This window comes from Saccopteryx bilineata, chromosome 6 (genome assembly GCF_036850765.1).
Source record: "Saccopteryx bilineata isolate mSacBil1 chromosome 6, mSacBil1_pri_phased_curated, whole genome shotgun sequence".
Classification (NCBI taxonomy): Eukaryota; Metazoa; Chordata; class Mammalia; order Chiroptera; family Emballonuridae; genus Saccopteryx; species Saccopteryx bilineata.
The window spans coordinates 206,340,628-206,355,254 of NC_089495.1; the positions used below are offsets into that span (position 1 = coordinate 206,340,628).

Consider the following 14,627-nt stretch of genomic DNA (forward strand, 5'->3'; position numbering starts at 1 on the left):
CTCAAAGCACCCCAACACCTCCTTCTGAGTTCTGATCTCTCTTCTGTACCCACACACATCGTTACCACGAGTCAGCATGTCTAAATCTCTCAGATGGTTTCTAGGGGGTAATGCTTTGCCCATCTGGGGTGTTGCTTCATTGCTTTGCAACCGAGCTCTTTTTACTGCCTGAGGAAGAGGCCATGGAGCAATCCTAAGTGGCTGGAGCCAACTTGCTCCAACAGAGTCATGGCTCCAGGACGGATAGAAAGAGAGAGAGAGAGTAATGAGAGGAGGAGGGGTAGAGAAGCAGATGGGCAGGTTTCCTGTGTGTCCTGACCAGGAATCAAACCCAGCACATCCACACGCCGGTCTGAATATCTACCACTGAATGTACTGGCCAGGGCCAATACTTTCTTACTCATTCCAAAGATATACGAAAAATGAAACATAGCATAATATATCGGGGGCTCCTGGCATTTTGGGTCTCAAAGTGTTGACCTTCAACATATCTCCACTCCTTGGCCCATCATCACCAGGGTCCCAAGGAATTTAATTTGAAAACCTTCAAACTCAAGGGCACCACACAATGAAAAAGGATTGGAAGCTCTGGAGATTCAAGGATACTTGGAGAATATAAAAGCATTGAGAATCTCCTGCTGAGGCTGAATCAGGGGACCATGTGACTACGTGGGTTCCACCCTGGACTCCTCCTTCCGGCCCATGAAGATGAGCCTGACCTTCCTCCCCAAGGACTACAACTTACCCCCGACTCACCTGTTGCAGGTTCCGCGACCTGCAGACGTAGGTGACTGTGAAAGTCACCATCAGCAGCTCCTTGAGGCCCAGGAGGAAAACCACAAAGACGAGGAAAGATGTCTGAGGACCTAAACACCAAGGGGCAGAAGGAGCCATCACCTGAGGCTGTGAGTTTAAATACCTTCCTCCACTCAGGAGACAGAGGACACTCAGCTGCTTCCAGGTGGCGGTGAGCTGGCGTGCACTCCCAGGAGCTCGGGTATGGCATGGGCAGGTGTGGACGGTAGGAGTCGGGCTGGATGGAGGGACACGCCTCACGCTGCACCATACAGGTGAGCACCCGCTCGGACCCCTGCAGTGACGCATTCACTGACTGCAAGCCCTCCAGGCCACAGGTCCCCTCACTGTTCTGCGTGGGCGTGGGCCACTCGGCTCTCTTGAACAAATCAGTTCTCCAGCCAGGTGAGACGCCCACTCTGTGGACAGAATCTTCGCACATGGCAGGTGATGGCCACCAAGTCCGAGGAGGGTGAAGCCTGGGACACGGTCACTGCAGGGGAACTGACACAGCCCAGAGAAAGCAGACAGCTACTCTAGGAATCCAGGGTGGGAGCCGGGGGACCTCTGGAGGACGGGGACGTCTGTCCAGGGTCTGTCGCTGAGAAGGATGTGGGTGTTGGACAACAGATGCCACAGAAGTAAGAGCCAGGAGGAAGGGCTGACGGGCCAGTGGAGGCGGGGACTGTGAGGGGAGGAGCCGGAGGCAGGACTCTGACAAATGGTTCCCTCCTCCCCTTTCTTTATGTCCACTGGTGTCCAAAGATGCACACAGACACGTACCAAACTCTTCCCGGGGGTCACTGTGGGAGTGTGGGGTTTGTGGGAAGGGAGCTCACTTAAAAATTCTAATTCTCTCCAGAGATTTCTAGAGTATTCTATCCATGCATAAATTACTACCCTGAACATGAAAAAATCATAAAATTTAGAAAGCAGTTCAGTTGGAGGGGAGGCCTCACCAGAGGGTGCCGCAGTGCCCTGGCCTTTCTGCTGAGCAGTGGCCTCCATGGTCAGGTTTTTGGTGACCGCCGGCTGCCCGTCGTGCTGCACCAGACAGGTGAGTGTCACCTCCACCCTGCGGGCAGATAAATCCACCAGGAGCCAGCTGGTCCAGGTGAAGGTCCCGTCCTTGTTCTCTACGCGGGTCGAGCCCATTTCCATGCGGGACGTGTTTCTGTTCTCCAACCAGGTCAGCTGCAGGTGCCCGGGGTAGAAGTTCTTCACCTGGCAGGTGACGTTCACCCAGTTCTCTAGCGCAGGGTGCTGGGCAACCTCCAAGGTGGGCGGAACTGCAAGAGCACCGGGCAGAGCTCTGACCTCAGGGGACAGGCCGGTGACGGAGTGGGGCTTCATCACTCACTCCCCACCCCAGGACGGCGGTCACAGAGGACAGGGGGACACGGGGACTCTGTGCATACAAATGAATTTGCAAGCACAGTGGCCTCCACACAGTAGGTGCTCAAGGACAGGCTGCTGCTCTCAGGGGGACAGGAGTGACACCACCAAGGCCCCACCTGCAGTCGGACCATAATAACTGTAGCAAATGAAATCACCAAGCACACCGGAGCCTGGCTTATAGCGTGTGCTCGGTAATCGCGGATGCTATGGTAGTATGATGAGATCACTGAGCACACTGCCTGGCACGTGGCAGGTGTCCACCTGGCAGCTGCTGTTCAGCAGTGGCGAGTGACGGGCACAACCGGGGGCCTGGACATGGGAGGACTCCCAGGTCTTAGATTCTAGGTGACCCTAGGCCTGGAGCAAAGAGCACGGTGTGGGGGGTAGGCTTCCAGGTTGGGGGCCAGGTGTGGACTGGGGCTGGGTGTGAGGGGCATCTACCTCGGAGGGTCTCAGACAGGCTGGCAGTCCCACGGAGAGAAGTGTCTCCCTTTAGGGTGCCGTGGGCCACCTCACAGATGACCTGGGAGCGGATATCCCCCCGGGTCAGCTGTACCCTGGCTGTGCTGGAGACGCTGTAGGAGGTGCTGTCTCCCTCGGGGTCCACGCTGGTCTGGGAGGCTCGGAGCTCATTCCCGTTCTTGAACCATTTCAGGACGATGTGTCTGGGGGAGAAGCCGTGGGACTTGCAGGTGAAGCTCACGGTCTGCCCCGGCGTGGCCCTCTCCGTGGGGCCCGAAACCACGGGGAGAGAGGGTTTGGCTTCAAAAGGAGAATAATACACAATGAACATGACAGTGATTATCACCACTAACGATCAGCAGGTGACACTGCTAAGAACCTTCCTATGTAGCTAGTGGGCTTTATCCCTCTGATAAATCTGGGAGGGCGTGTCACTGTCCCCCACCCCCAGGTGCACTCCAGGGGAGGGACAGGCCGACATGCCATTCCAGGCCTGAGATCCAAGTCCACTTCTGTCCTCTCCAGGGGGCTTCCCCACATCTGGGCTCAGGAACGAATTACCGATGGGTCTCACTCTTCATAGTAACTGTTCCTAGCTGCCTCCCCCGGAAACCTGTCCACCTCAGAGCCAGTGTTTACAGAGGCACATGCAGGGCGCAGTGGGGACGTGGGAGCCAGGCTGGCACCGTGGAGTGGTGTGGCCAGGACACATCCCGGGTCCCGAGTTGTGAAATGGGACAGTGGGCATTTTCCCTCCCCGCTGCCTTGAGTGTTAAATTGGGTCATGGAAGCACATTTGCGTTCAGCAAACAGAAGAGACTTCACAATAGTAAACAAACGCAGCTCCATCTTGAACCTGCACTTAGTTTACATCCAGAGCTCTCCCTGCAGGTATTTATGGATTTACTGGAGAATGCTCATTCATTCCACCAGATTCCAGTAGGGTCTCTAATCTGTGAACACCCCTGAATTTGAAAGGTGGAGGCAGAGGGAGATGGGATATTTTTCTGAATCTGGGGTCTTCTCTTGGGTCATTTTTGGGTTGAATACAAGGTTCCTGAGTTCTGAGAAAGACAAAGATGATTAATTTTCTCAATCGTTACTTAAAAATGATAAGACACACAGACACAGGCCTACAAAGCAGGCAAGGACACCTCTGTGAGTCAACAGTGACAGCAGTGTCTCCTTGCAGAAGGGTCCTATAACTATTGTCTTCCAATTGTTAATTATTACACAACACCTTCTCCAACAGTGGGCAGACAGCCACTATTTATAAGTATTGGCACTTGGAAATCAACTTGTGTCTTAAAACTCATCACACATTTTGAGAATAGAGAAAGAGGGTGTTACTTGAATCAGTCAAGTCATAAAAACCTTAGCATCCTGGCTGTCACTAGAGGGATGAGAGCCTAGAAATAGTTACAATTCATTGAGAGTTTCTCGGGCTCCACGATGGGCCGATCCCTCTGAGCCTCTCAGGTTTTCAACCTCCCAGCACCCTGTGAGGCTGGCCCTGTGTGGTCTCACTGATGGGATGGGACTAAGAGAGGAATCGCCCGACCCCCGGCACCCAGGGGGTAGAGGGAAGAGCTAGCCCAGCTCACCGCTCCCAGGACTGATTAACTTTAGCATCTCTGTTCTCTAGCCTTGAGCCTCGGTGTCTGTTTCCTGTGCACAGCGTGTCAAAACACCACCCCAGTTAGAGGAGTGAGTACGTATGCAAAACACAGAGCCTGGCACATAGTAGTTGCTTAGTAAATATCACCTACGGCTGTTATCGTATGGTTTGGTCCTACTTGCTTTTAAGCAGTAAGATGGCCAATCCAAAATGTATCAAAAACAGTAAGAATATTGTGCCGCTCGCAGCTGCTGTGCAATAACCCAGATGAAGAAAAGTGTTTACAACAAAGGATCCAAGAACACACAGTGGGGAATGGACAGTCTCTTCAAGAAATGGTGTTGAGAAAATGGAAAGACACATGCGAAAGAGTGAGACTCAACCGTGATCCTCCAACATACACAAACAACTCAAAACAGATTAAGACTTGAATGTGAGATCTGAAACTGTAAAACTCTTGAAGAAGAAAGCATAGTGGGTAAGCCCTTCAACATTGGTCTTTAGGATTGTTTCTTGGATCTGACACCAAAAGAAAAGGCAAAAAGGAGGAAAATAATGTGGGAGTACCTCAAACGAAGAGGTTTCTAAACCACAGAGAAAATCATCACAAAATAAAAAGAAAACCTACGGAATGGAGAAGACATTTGCAAATCACATATCTGACTAGGGGTTGGTATCCAAAATAAATAAAGCGCTCATACAACTTTCTCACAAAAAGAAATGAAATTTGAAAAGAAAAGAGAAGAAGAACAAGGAGGAGGAAAAGGAGGAGGAAGAAGAGGAAGAGGAGGAGGAGAAAGCCAAACAAACTAATTAAAAGTGGGCAGAAATCTGAATAGATATTTTTGCAAAGAAGACATAATGGTGGCCAACAAGTACTTGTAAGGATATTCAATCACACTATCAGGGAGGTGGAAATCAAAACCCAATAATCTATCATCACGTCACACCCGTTAGAATGGCTATTAGCAAAATGAACAGAAAAAACAGGTGTTTGTAGAGGATGTGGAGAAAGGGGCCCCTCAGCACTGTTACTGGGAATGCAGACGGGGCGGCCACAGTGGGATCAGTATGGAGGCAGCTCTGGGCGCTGACAGGGACACCCGTTCTGGGGAGATGTGGCTGAAGGTTGGGAGAGGTCCCCCATCACCTTGGGCCTCAGGGTCTGAATGCTGGGGCATCTGAACTCCAGGGAAACTGATGAAAAGAAGGAATGCCAGCTCCCTGTTCAGTGGTTCTGTTTTTATTCTGAGCCCACACCAGGGTTTCCCATGGAAAGAGATTTCTGTGCTGGGGCAGGAAGGGGCCAGCTGGAGTCAGATCAGCTTCTGAAAATCCCTCAGTCACAGGCCATGGGACCATGAGCAAGGCCCCAGTCACCTCTTAGCCTCTCGCTGCCATCTGTCCAGTGGGGGTGTTGGGATAAATGCACTGAAGGTCCTTTGTGTGCTGACCTTCCAGGATTCAGAGCCAGAGCCTCTGGCCAAAAACCCTAACTGAGCTCTTTTGCTATCTCAGCAAGGTGACCCACATGGGAACCTTATTCCAGGGCGAGTGACATTCAGAGATGACCCAGGCGCACTCAATGTGCAATCAGCGTGTGAGTCAGTCTCTGAATCGCAGAAGGGACTTCCGGACAGAGCACAGGCACTGCCAGCTTCTGGGCAGCTCCTCCCACCAGGGCTGTCAGTCAACTGTGAGTGTGTGCCCCTCAGGAATCTTCTCACCTGATGTTTCTGAGGATGAAACAAAGTAACACATCCTCCCTCTCTCTGCCCAGCAGAGATTTCTTTCCAACAGAGGGAAGGGAACAGAACTTCCCTGATCCGTAGAAGATCTTCCTGACGGGTGTCACACACCAGGGACGAAGGGTCCCCCTCGGTACTCACCGCTCACGGTGAGCTGAGTGCCTGTGCCCGACGCGATCTCCACGTCATCAGGGCTTCCTCTCCGGAACTTCACGCAGTAGTAGACGCCCGTGTCGGCTGTGGTGATGTTACTGAGGCGGATGGAGAAGTCCGTGTTGTTTCTCTTCGTGGTGTCTCCAACTGTTGTTACTCGGGGGAAGTGGCCTTCTGCTTTGAAACTGTAGATTAACTCCCGGCCTGGCCCTGTCCCCCTGAACCACTGTGTAGGTCCTATGGGGTATATGGGGGTCACGGTGCATCTCAGAGTGGCCGTCTCCCAGGCTGCGAAGGACACGGACTCCTCAGGCTGAATCACCGTCAGCTCCTGACCGGCCCCTCCTGCAGGGAAACACAGAGCCATCACTGACCCATCCACCTGGGACCCTGGAGGTCTGTCCAGTGTTTGTCAGCTGCAGCATCCACTGACCCCGTGCACACCCCAAGTGGGCCTCGAGCTCAGGACACAGCGTGTGTCAGACCTGTGACCCTCATGGGCCTGTAATGTGAGACCCTGTCACAAATGAGGAAACTGAGGCACAGAGGGGTTATTGATGAGGCACAGAGTGGGTTTGAGTGCTTGGCCGGCCCTCTCTGGAAGTGTCCTGCTTCACCAGATATTACTGGCTGCTCAATTTTTTACCCTCATAATGAGTCCCACTTCTGGAACTTTCCATTGGGTGGGACCCTGACACGTCTTTAGACCACTGATTTGTGAGCAGAGGTGATGGCTGTCTTTTGTGGGATGTCACTTAACTGCAAGAACCTCTGCTGGTCAATACCCGTCCTCCAGGGACAACCACGTGACACGCTGGGTCAGCCTCATCAGCTTGGGCACTTGAGTGACGGGTGTGCTGAGCCCCCAACACACAATGAACGTTGTCATTCCAATAAAAACTAAGAGTGTTCTTTTTCCTAATAGCACAACTACATTCTATTAGTTTACTAATGCTGCTTTACTAACTACAAAAACCGAAGTTGCCTGAAGCACAGAAGTGGATGGTCTTCCAATCTGGGAGTCGGGAGTTCAATGGTAACTGTCTGACTTCTGGGTTGCAGCTGAGCCGCATTTCACCAGAGCCTGGTCCCTGCATTCCCACAGTGCAGAGGCTGCCTGCGTTCCTTTTCCCGAGGTTTTCACCTTCCTGTCCCTCAAAATTTTTATTTATTTATTTATTATTATTATTATTATTAGTTTTTTTTTTACAGAGACAGAGAGAGAGTCAGAGAAAGGGATAGACAGGGACAGACAGACAGGAACGGAGAGAGATGAGAAGCATCAATCATTAGTTTTTCATTGCGTGTTGCAACACCTTAGTTGTTCATTGATTGCTTTCTCATATGTGCCTTGACTGCAGGCCTTCAGCAGACCGAGTAACCCCTTGCTTGCAGAAGTAAGGAAATAAAAAAAAAAGTTTAGTACACACAGATAAAGAAAACGTAAATAGAAAAACAACAGAGAAACTCAACAAAACCAGGATGGTTCAAAAAAAGACCCACAAGATTGAGAAACATTTAGCTAGGTGAACTGAAAAAAAAATAGAGAAAATCAAATATTTAAAATCAGAAATAAACAAAGGATATTACTAATGACTTTACAGAAATAAAATGAAGTTAGAGAAGTGTAGTATGTAGTTTTGCATGTCAATAAACTGAATAAGCCAGATAAAACGGACAATTTCTAGAAGCACATACCTTACCAAGAACAAATGCTAAAGAAATAAATAATACAAATAGACCTGTATCTGGTAAGATAATTGTATTAACAGTAAAAAACAAACAAAAAAAAATCACCCAACAAAGAAAAGTCCCGGACCGTTTGGTTTCACTGGTGAATTCGAATAAACATTAAGAACTATCATTAATCCTCATTAAACCTTACAAAAAATTAAAATGGAAGGAAGACTTGTTGACTCATTCAGAGTCATTATAAGACTCATTCTCGGCCATCCTCACCAGGTTATGAAAACCAGGTGAAGGCACAATAAGAAAGCTACAGACCTACACTTGGTGGCACAGTGGATAGAGCATCGAAGTGGAATGTGGAGGACCCAGGTTCCAAACCCCGAGGTTGCCGGCTTTAGCACGAGTTCACTAGCTTGAGCCCAAGATTAATGGCTTGTGCAAGAGGTCACTCGCTCTGCTGTAGCCCCTCCCCCCGCCTCCAGTCAAGGCACACATGAGAAAGCAGTCAATGAACAACTGAGGTGTTGCAACCAAGAATTTAATACTTCTCATATCTCTCCCTTTGTCCGTCTGTCTCTATCTGTCCCTCTCTCTGTCTCTGTCACAAAAAAAGAAGCTGCAAACTAATACCTTACATCAATCTCAGTCCCACAATCCTCAGCCAAATATTAGCAAACTATATTCAACATCATGTGAAAGAATTATATGACGTGACCAACTGGGGATTATTCCTACAATGTAAGGGCGGTTCAGCAAGTGAAAATCAAAGAGTGTAATATATTTCACTAACAGGATGGCAAGTAAAAATATCACATAAACTTCTCTCACTTGCTGCAGAAAAAGCAGTTGACGAAAGTCAGTATTTTTCATGATAAACACAATCAGTAAGTTAGAATAGATGGAAATGTCCACAGAAATCTCATATGAAAAACCCACTGCTAAGATCGTACTTGACGGTGAAAGTCTGGTAGCGAAATTTCTCTCTAATATCAGAAACAAGACAGGGATGTGCACTTTTGCCACAAATACTCAACCCAATACTGGAAGTTTCAGAAAAAGCAATGAAACAAGAACCATAAATAAAAAGCATTGTTTGACACGTAAAGGAAGAAGGAAAACTATCTCTGTTTGCACATCACACAATGACATATGTAGCAGTTCTAAAGATTTCACACTCACACACTCTCCTAGCGCTAACCAATGTCAGCAAGTTTGCGGCATAGAAAAATCAATACTCACAACTCAGCTGCTTAATCCCTTACCTGTTTTAGCCAAACTGCCCCCCCCATAGATGTCAGTCTCTTCTCAGTATGAATGAGTCTGTTACTACTTTGTTTATTTTGTTCATTAGATTCCCAACCTTGTTTTCATTTTTGCTCAGACTTCCCCATTACAGTCAGACCCCCGAGACTACCCTGTTTGAAATAGAACCCGTCCTACAGATTCCACCTGTTCTCCTTCCCAGCAATACTTTAATTTTCCTCTCTATGCTTATTATTTCCCAATATGTTATCTCATTTGCTTATTTATTATGTCTATTGTTTATTGTCATTTTTCTACTAATATAGAAGTTCCATGGGGCGGCTACTTTATCTCTTTTGTTCAACAACGCACCCACGTTCCTATAACACGTCCTCCACATAGTAGTTATCCAATAAATATACGTGTGACATATGTACTCCCAGTGCTTCACCTCCCTGAGGTTGTGAAGTCAATTGTACGCGGGCAAATCTGTGGAAACAATGCAGAAACTACCTCCTTGTAGTAGATGACTTGGCAAAAAAATCTCAGAAACAAATGGGGCTCATGCAGGAAGCAGAGAGCCCAGGAGAAGGAAACCACCGACCCCTGTCCCCACATGTGCCCTTCCCCACGCACAGCGACACATGGGATGGACAGGGGGCCGCAGGCACTGAGGACGGCAGAGGAAATCTGTGAGCTCTAGAATCAGACGCCCGAACTCAGCACGGCTCACCATTCACCGCTGAGTCACCTGAACCTCCTTCGGCTTTTATTTTCTTACCTGGATGGTAGAGGTGACAAGAGGTTCCACCTCGGGTTAAATGACCACAGGAGGTGACAGCTACGGGCGCTTTTAACAGGACCTGCCCGTGCTGAGTGAGGAAGAACTGATAGAATTATTACTTGTACTATCTGATGCTCTGCGGTCTCTCCGGATATCCGAGGACAGGTGTGGATACGAATATGGTTACAGATCTAGAGCACAGGGCAGCACTCTCTGTCTCCATCTCCCCAGCCTCCCTCCTCATCCTCATCCGGCATGGTGGAGACCGCAAGATACTGATGCACAGACTTCTGCTCACCCCCCCCCCCCCCCGCCCCTTCCCCTTTATCAGCTCAGCTGTTCTCTCTGAATACGCATCTGTTCCTCTTTTGTTTTGCATATTAATTGCTTTTGGTTTCTTTTGAGATTCTACAGATAAGTGAAACATCTGGTATTTCTCTCTCTCTGACTCCTTTCCCTTAGGAGAACAGCCTTCTGTCCATCCATGTTGTTGCAAATGTCAGGATTTCATTCCTTTTTATTGCCAAATAATACTCCATTGTATGTATGTGCAGAATTTTTTGTTACTCTTGCATCTACTGATGGACCATTTTCCTCCTCTTACCAGGGAGGAGGCCTGGCCTGTGGTGGCGCAGTGGATAAAGCGTCAGCCTGGAAATGCTGAGGTCGCCGGTTCGAAACCCTGGGCTTGCCTGGTCAAGGCACATATGGGAGTTGATGCTTCCAGCTCCTCCCTCCCTTCTCTCTCTCAGTCTCTCCTCTCTCTCTGTCTCTCCCTCTCCTCTGTAAAAAATGAATAAAAAAAAAGAGTTTAAGGAGGAGAGGGGTAAGATTGGAGAAGTAGCAAGAAGGGCGGGTGTCTGAGGGACAAACAGACCAACAGCCTAAACATCTGGTCATGTGCACTTCATGCAGAGTGAACAAAATGGAAGAGAATAGAAAGGAAAGGCTTTCATAAAATCCCAGGTGCATGTGTGAATCCCTCACACCAACTCATACACAAACACTCACACTCACACACAGATACACCCATCTCAAATGTGTACGGAAGTGTCCTCACAGGCCAGTACAGGTTGTTTTGAGGATTAAATAAATGATGACGCATACTGAACCCCCAGTCACACACTGGTACATGGGAACCGTGCAGCATATAATTAACAGAACTTCCCGAATAAAGAGCGGAGTTTAGCTTCTGGTCTGAGTGGTGTGAGGGAGAGACGACTGCTCCTGAGTTTCCTCCTCCAGGGTTACTGGTTTTTCTGCGATCGGTCAGCACTGCCAGGCCGGGCAGCACGACAGGGCTGAAACAAGGAGCCCCGGGAGCTGGTGGCCGAGACTCGATCCGGTTGCTCTGCTGATAAGGGTGAGAATGGAGGACACGTTACGCTCTCTGCCTCAGTTTCCCCATCTGCAAGTGTGGGATGAGAGCCACAGCTCTCCCACAGGGACGCTGTGAGGGTCAGACGCATTAGCGGCACAGAGTCATCGCTGCTGCTGTGGTTTGCTGCACCCTCTGCTCTGACACCCCTGGTGACCAGGTGCAGGCGATGGACCCACGGAGAACATGCCCTCAGATAACGCCCTGCCCGTCGCCCTCTCTGCAGCCCTGCGTGACACACCCACGTTCTCCCAGAGGCCCTGAAATCTCTGGGGCAACAGGAGGTCCAGGGGCCGGGAGAGGAGAAGGTTCTAGCCCCGCACGCTCACCTGGGAGGCCCAGCAGCAGAGTGAGCAGCAGGCACGGAGGAGCGCGGGGCCAGGAGGCAGGGACGGGCATCCTGAGGCCTGAGGAGCCGGCTCTGTCGCAGGACGGGCGCGGGAGCGGGTGCGGGAGCGGGTGCGGGAGCAGTTCGGGCTGGGACAACCCGGACTCTCTGCTGGGTGAGAGGGGAGCCCCGCCCCGTCATACAGGAGGAAGTGCGGAGGACGGGCTGAAATGGGGGCTGCCAGATTCCGGACCGTTCCTGCTTCTCGGTTGTGAAACAGAGTCAGGCAGAGGCCAATGCAGGGTCAGGAGTCCCTCACCTTAGTTTTCAGAGACCGGGACAGGCCTGCAGAAAACTGTGCTTCCTCCCTGCGTGGGGCCTCTGGTCTCCATGGTGATACCCCACTGGAGGGCCCAGGACAGGAAGGGTCTGTGGTTGGGTTGAGGGCTGTGTAGCCAGTGTGTGGCCCCGTCTCCTCCATCCTCACCGAGAGCTGCTCCGCTGAGGAAGGCGGAGGGATCCCCAGAGCCTGGTCAGCGTTGGGATGGAGCTGAATGTCCGCTCCTGAATGACCCCCTCTTCCAACCCTTACTGATGCAACAGGTACCACTTGTGTGGGCGTCAAGCTGTGGGCTGGTGGGGTCGTTGTAGCCTAAGGCTTGGTTTGGGACTGAGCCTTTTCCACTCTTTTAATACTAAAATCTTTTAATACTAAGATCTTTTCAACACTAACCATTTCTTCACACCTTTGTTGCATGATGTAGGGTGGTGCACTCTTATAAGGAATTCAATTTATGCCTCAGATCAGTAGCTTTGTATCAGAGACTTATTGGATTAAAAGCTTTGTCTATGCTATATAATAAAGCAAAGACCGGGGGCTCGCTCTCTCTGATCTTGCCATCAGCACTGAAGAGACCTTCCAATCCCATCCTCTTTTCTAGAAGAGTCTATTTTCTTAATTGCGTACTGTTCTCCCTCAGCACCCAGAATTTCTAACCACCAAGGTTTGCGACAAACTTGCATGTGCTTCCAACCTCTATCTAACACACAAGAAAAGTTCTTCACATCTTTTACTAGAGCATATGGATTATGTGACAATATTTATACTCCCAGGCATTTATCTCTGAGAAATGCAACGTAGGTCCACACAGAACGCCCTGAGCAGATTAAACCATCGGAGTCAGAAATCAAGACGCTCCACAGGAGTGCATTAGAGGAGGTGTGGCTGTAACATCTGAATCCATCGGTTCAGAGTTGGGAACGGTTGCCTCTTGCAGGTGGAAAATGGTGTGAGGTTAGGGATACTCCGGTTTTCACAGGTAAATTTGTAGAACTCTTACAGTCTTAAAACACGTGTACATGAAACCCTGATGAAGGCAAAAACTAATTCTAGATCATTGATGTTGTAAGTGTTGCAAATAAAAGCAATGCTCTTGCTATTCGCAGTAGTGTGTCAGCAGCTTGCTGGACATGAGTAATGATCAAAGTCCATTACCATGCTAAACAGTCATATAAAATCACTGAAAAAGGTGGTTATAGCTTTTCCAGATTTCATGTACGAAGTGTTAAAGGAAGTTCTATTTAGAGATGCCTAAGAACATTAGGGGACAAAAAACATAAAAGATTGTGAATTTGGCTCTGGATGGTTGCCTCAGTGGCAGAGCTTTGGATGTCCTGGGTTTGATTTCCAGTGAGGCCGCACATGAGAAGCGACCATCTGCTTCTCTTCCCTTCCCCCTCTCCTTTCTCTCTCTCTCTCTCTCTCTCTCTTCTCCTGCCCTCACACAGCCTTGGCTACAGGGGAGAAAGTTGGCCTTTGGTGCTGAGGACAGCTCCATGGCCTCGCCTCATGTGCTAAAATAGCTTGGTTGCCGAGCAACGAAACAACAGCCCCAGATTATCAGAGCATCCCCTGGTAGGTAGCTTGCTGGGTGAATCCCTGTTGAGTCATATGTGGGAGTCGGTCTCTCTGCCTACTGCTTCTCAGCTTAAGAAAATCCAGAAAAGAAAACGATGGTGAATTTAAAGTTATAAAATACCAAAATAGAAGTATATGATGTCCATGAATGAGAAAACTCAATATTGAAATGATATCAATTGGCTTGAATTAATACATAAATTCAGTGTGGTAAGATGACAATTCTAATACAGTTCTTCATGAAACATGACAAAGTCATTCTATCATTGATTTGGGCCGTGACTACTACACGGAAACAACTACAACAAGGAAAAAAAAATTGGGAAGATCTGCCCAGAAAAGGTATAGAAACTGATTCTGAAGCTATCCTGGTTAAGACAGGCTGGCTGTGACCGGGGGATGGACAAGCAGCTCAATGGAGCAGGGAGCTCGTACAGGGACCCAGGTGCTTGTGAGAACTTGACTGGTGGCAACAGTGGCAGTGTGAACCGGGAGTGCGGGCGATGTGTCCTTGTGGAGGAAGGAGGGTTCCACCACCTAGATCACATGCACACACGGACACACACACACACACACAAAACAGCAAAATATACTGAGAGCAAAGGCACAATGGAAAGAGCAAAATGGATAAAAATTTTGAGAACAGTTTTTGGTAAAACCAAAGCTGCCAAAGGAGACCCAAGCTGCTGCCTGTGGCCCCCCCTCGGAGAGCAGGAGGGGCTCTCCCCCACGTGCTCCTTGGAAAGGAAAGATACAAACATTTGTTGCCAAGTTGTACCAGCAAAACATTAGCTAAATCTTCCCTACAATCTGGGGAGGAATCAATACAGGAAGCCAATCTCCTAGCGGACAGCTGTAGAGCATGGAAAGGGAATAAACTGGAACTTCACATATCGATGATAAAACACATGAAACTAGGTGAAGCATAACAATGTTGCATGAAGTATAACAGCATTTCCATGCAGTTGAAGACATGCGAAGTGATATCCAAAACTGCTTCAGGATTTACCCCTATGTAAAAATATTGTATCTTGCTGGAGAATGATAGCGTCGATTTAGAACAGCTCCCCCCCCCCCCCCCAAGCGGGACAGAGAACAATAAGGCAAAATTGTT

The 14,627-nt window shown here is 49.1% G+C and overlaps 1 protein-coding gene across 1 annotated transcript; it reads right to left on the minus strand.

Moving 5' to 3' along the window:
- Positions 1 to 596: 596 nt before the first annotated feature.
- LOC136309449 (signal-regulatory protein beta-1-like) lies at positions 597 to 11,710 on the minus strand. Its single transcript, XM_066237587.1, has 6 exons — positions 11,597 to 11,710; positions 6,163 to 6,519; positions 2,635 to 2,955; positions 1,755 to 2,084; positions 757 to 866; positions 597 to 644 (listed from the first exon to the last, which is right to left on the minus strand). Exons 1-6 carry the CDS (start codon positions 11,664 to 11,666, stop codon positions 597 to 599), a joined length of 1,236 nt encoding a protein of 411 aa, XP_066093684.1. The 5' UTR covers positions 11,667 to 11,710.
- Between the last annotated feature and the right edge of the window lie 2,917 nt (positions 11,711 to 14,627).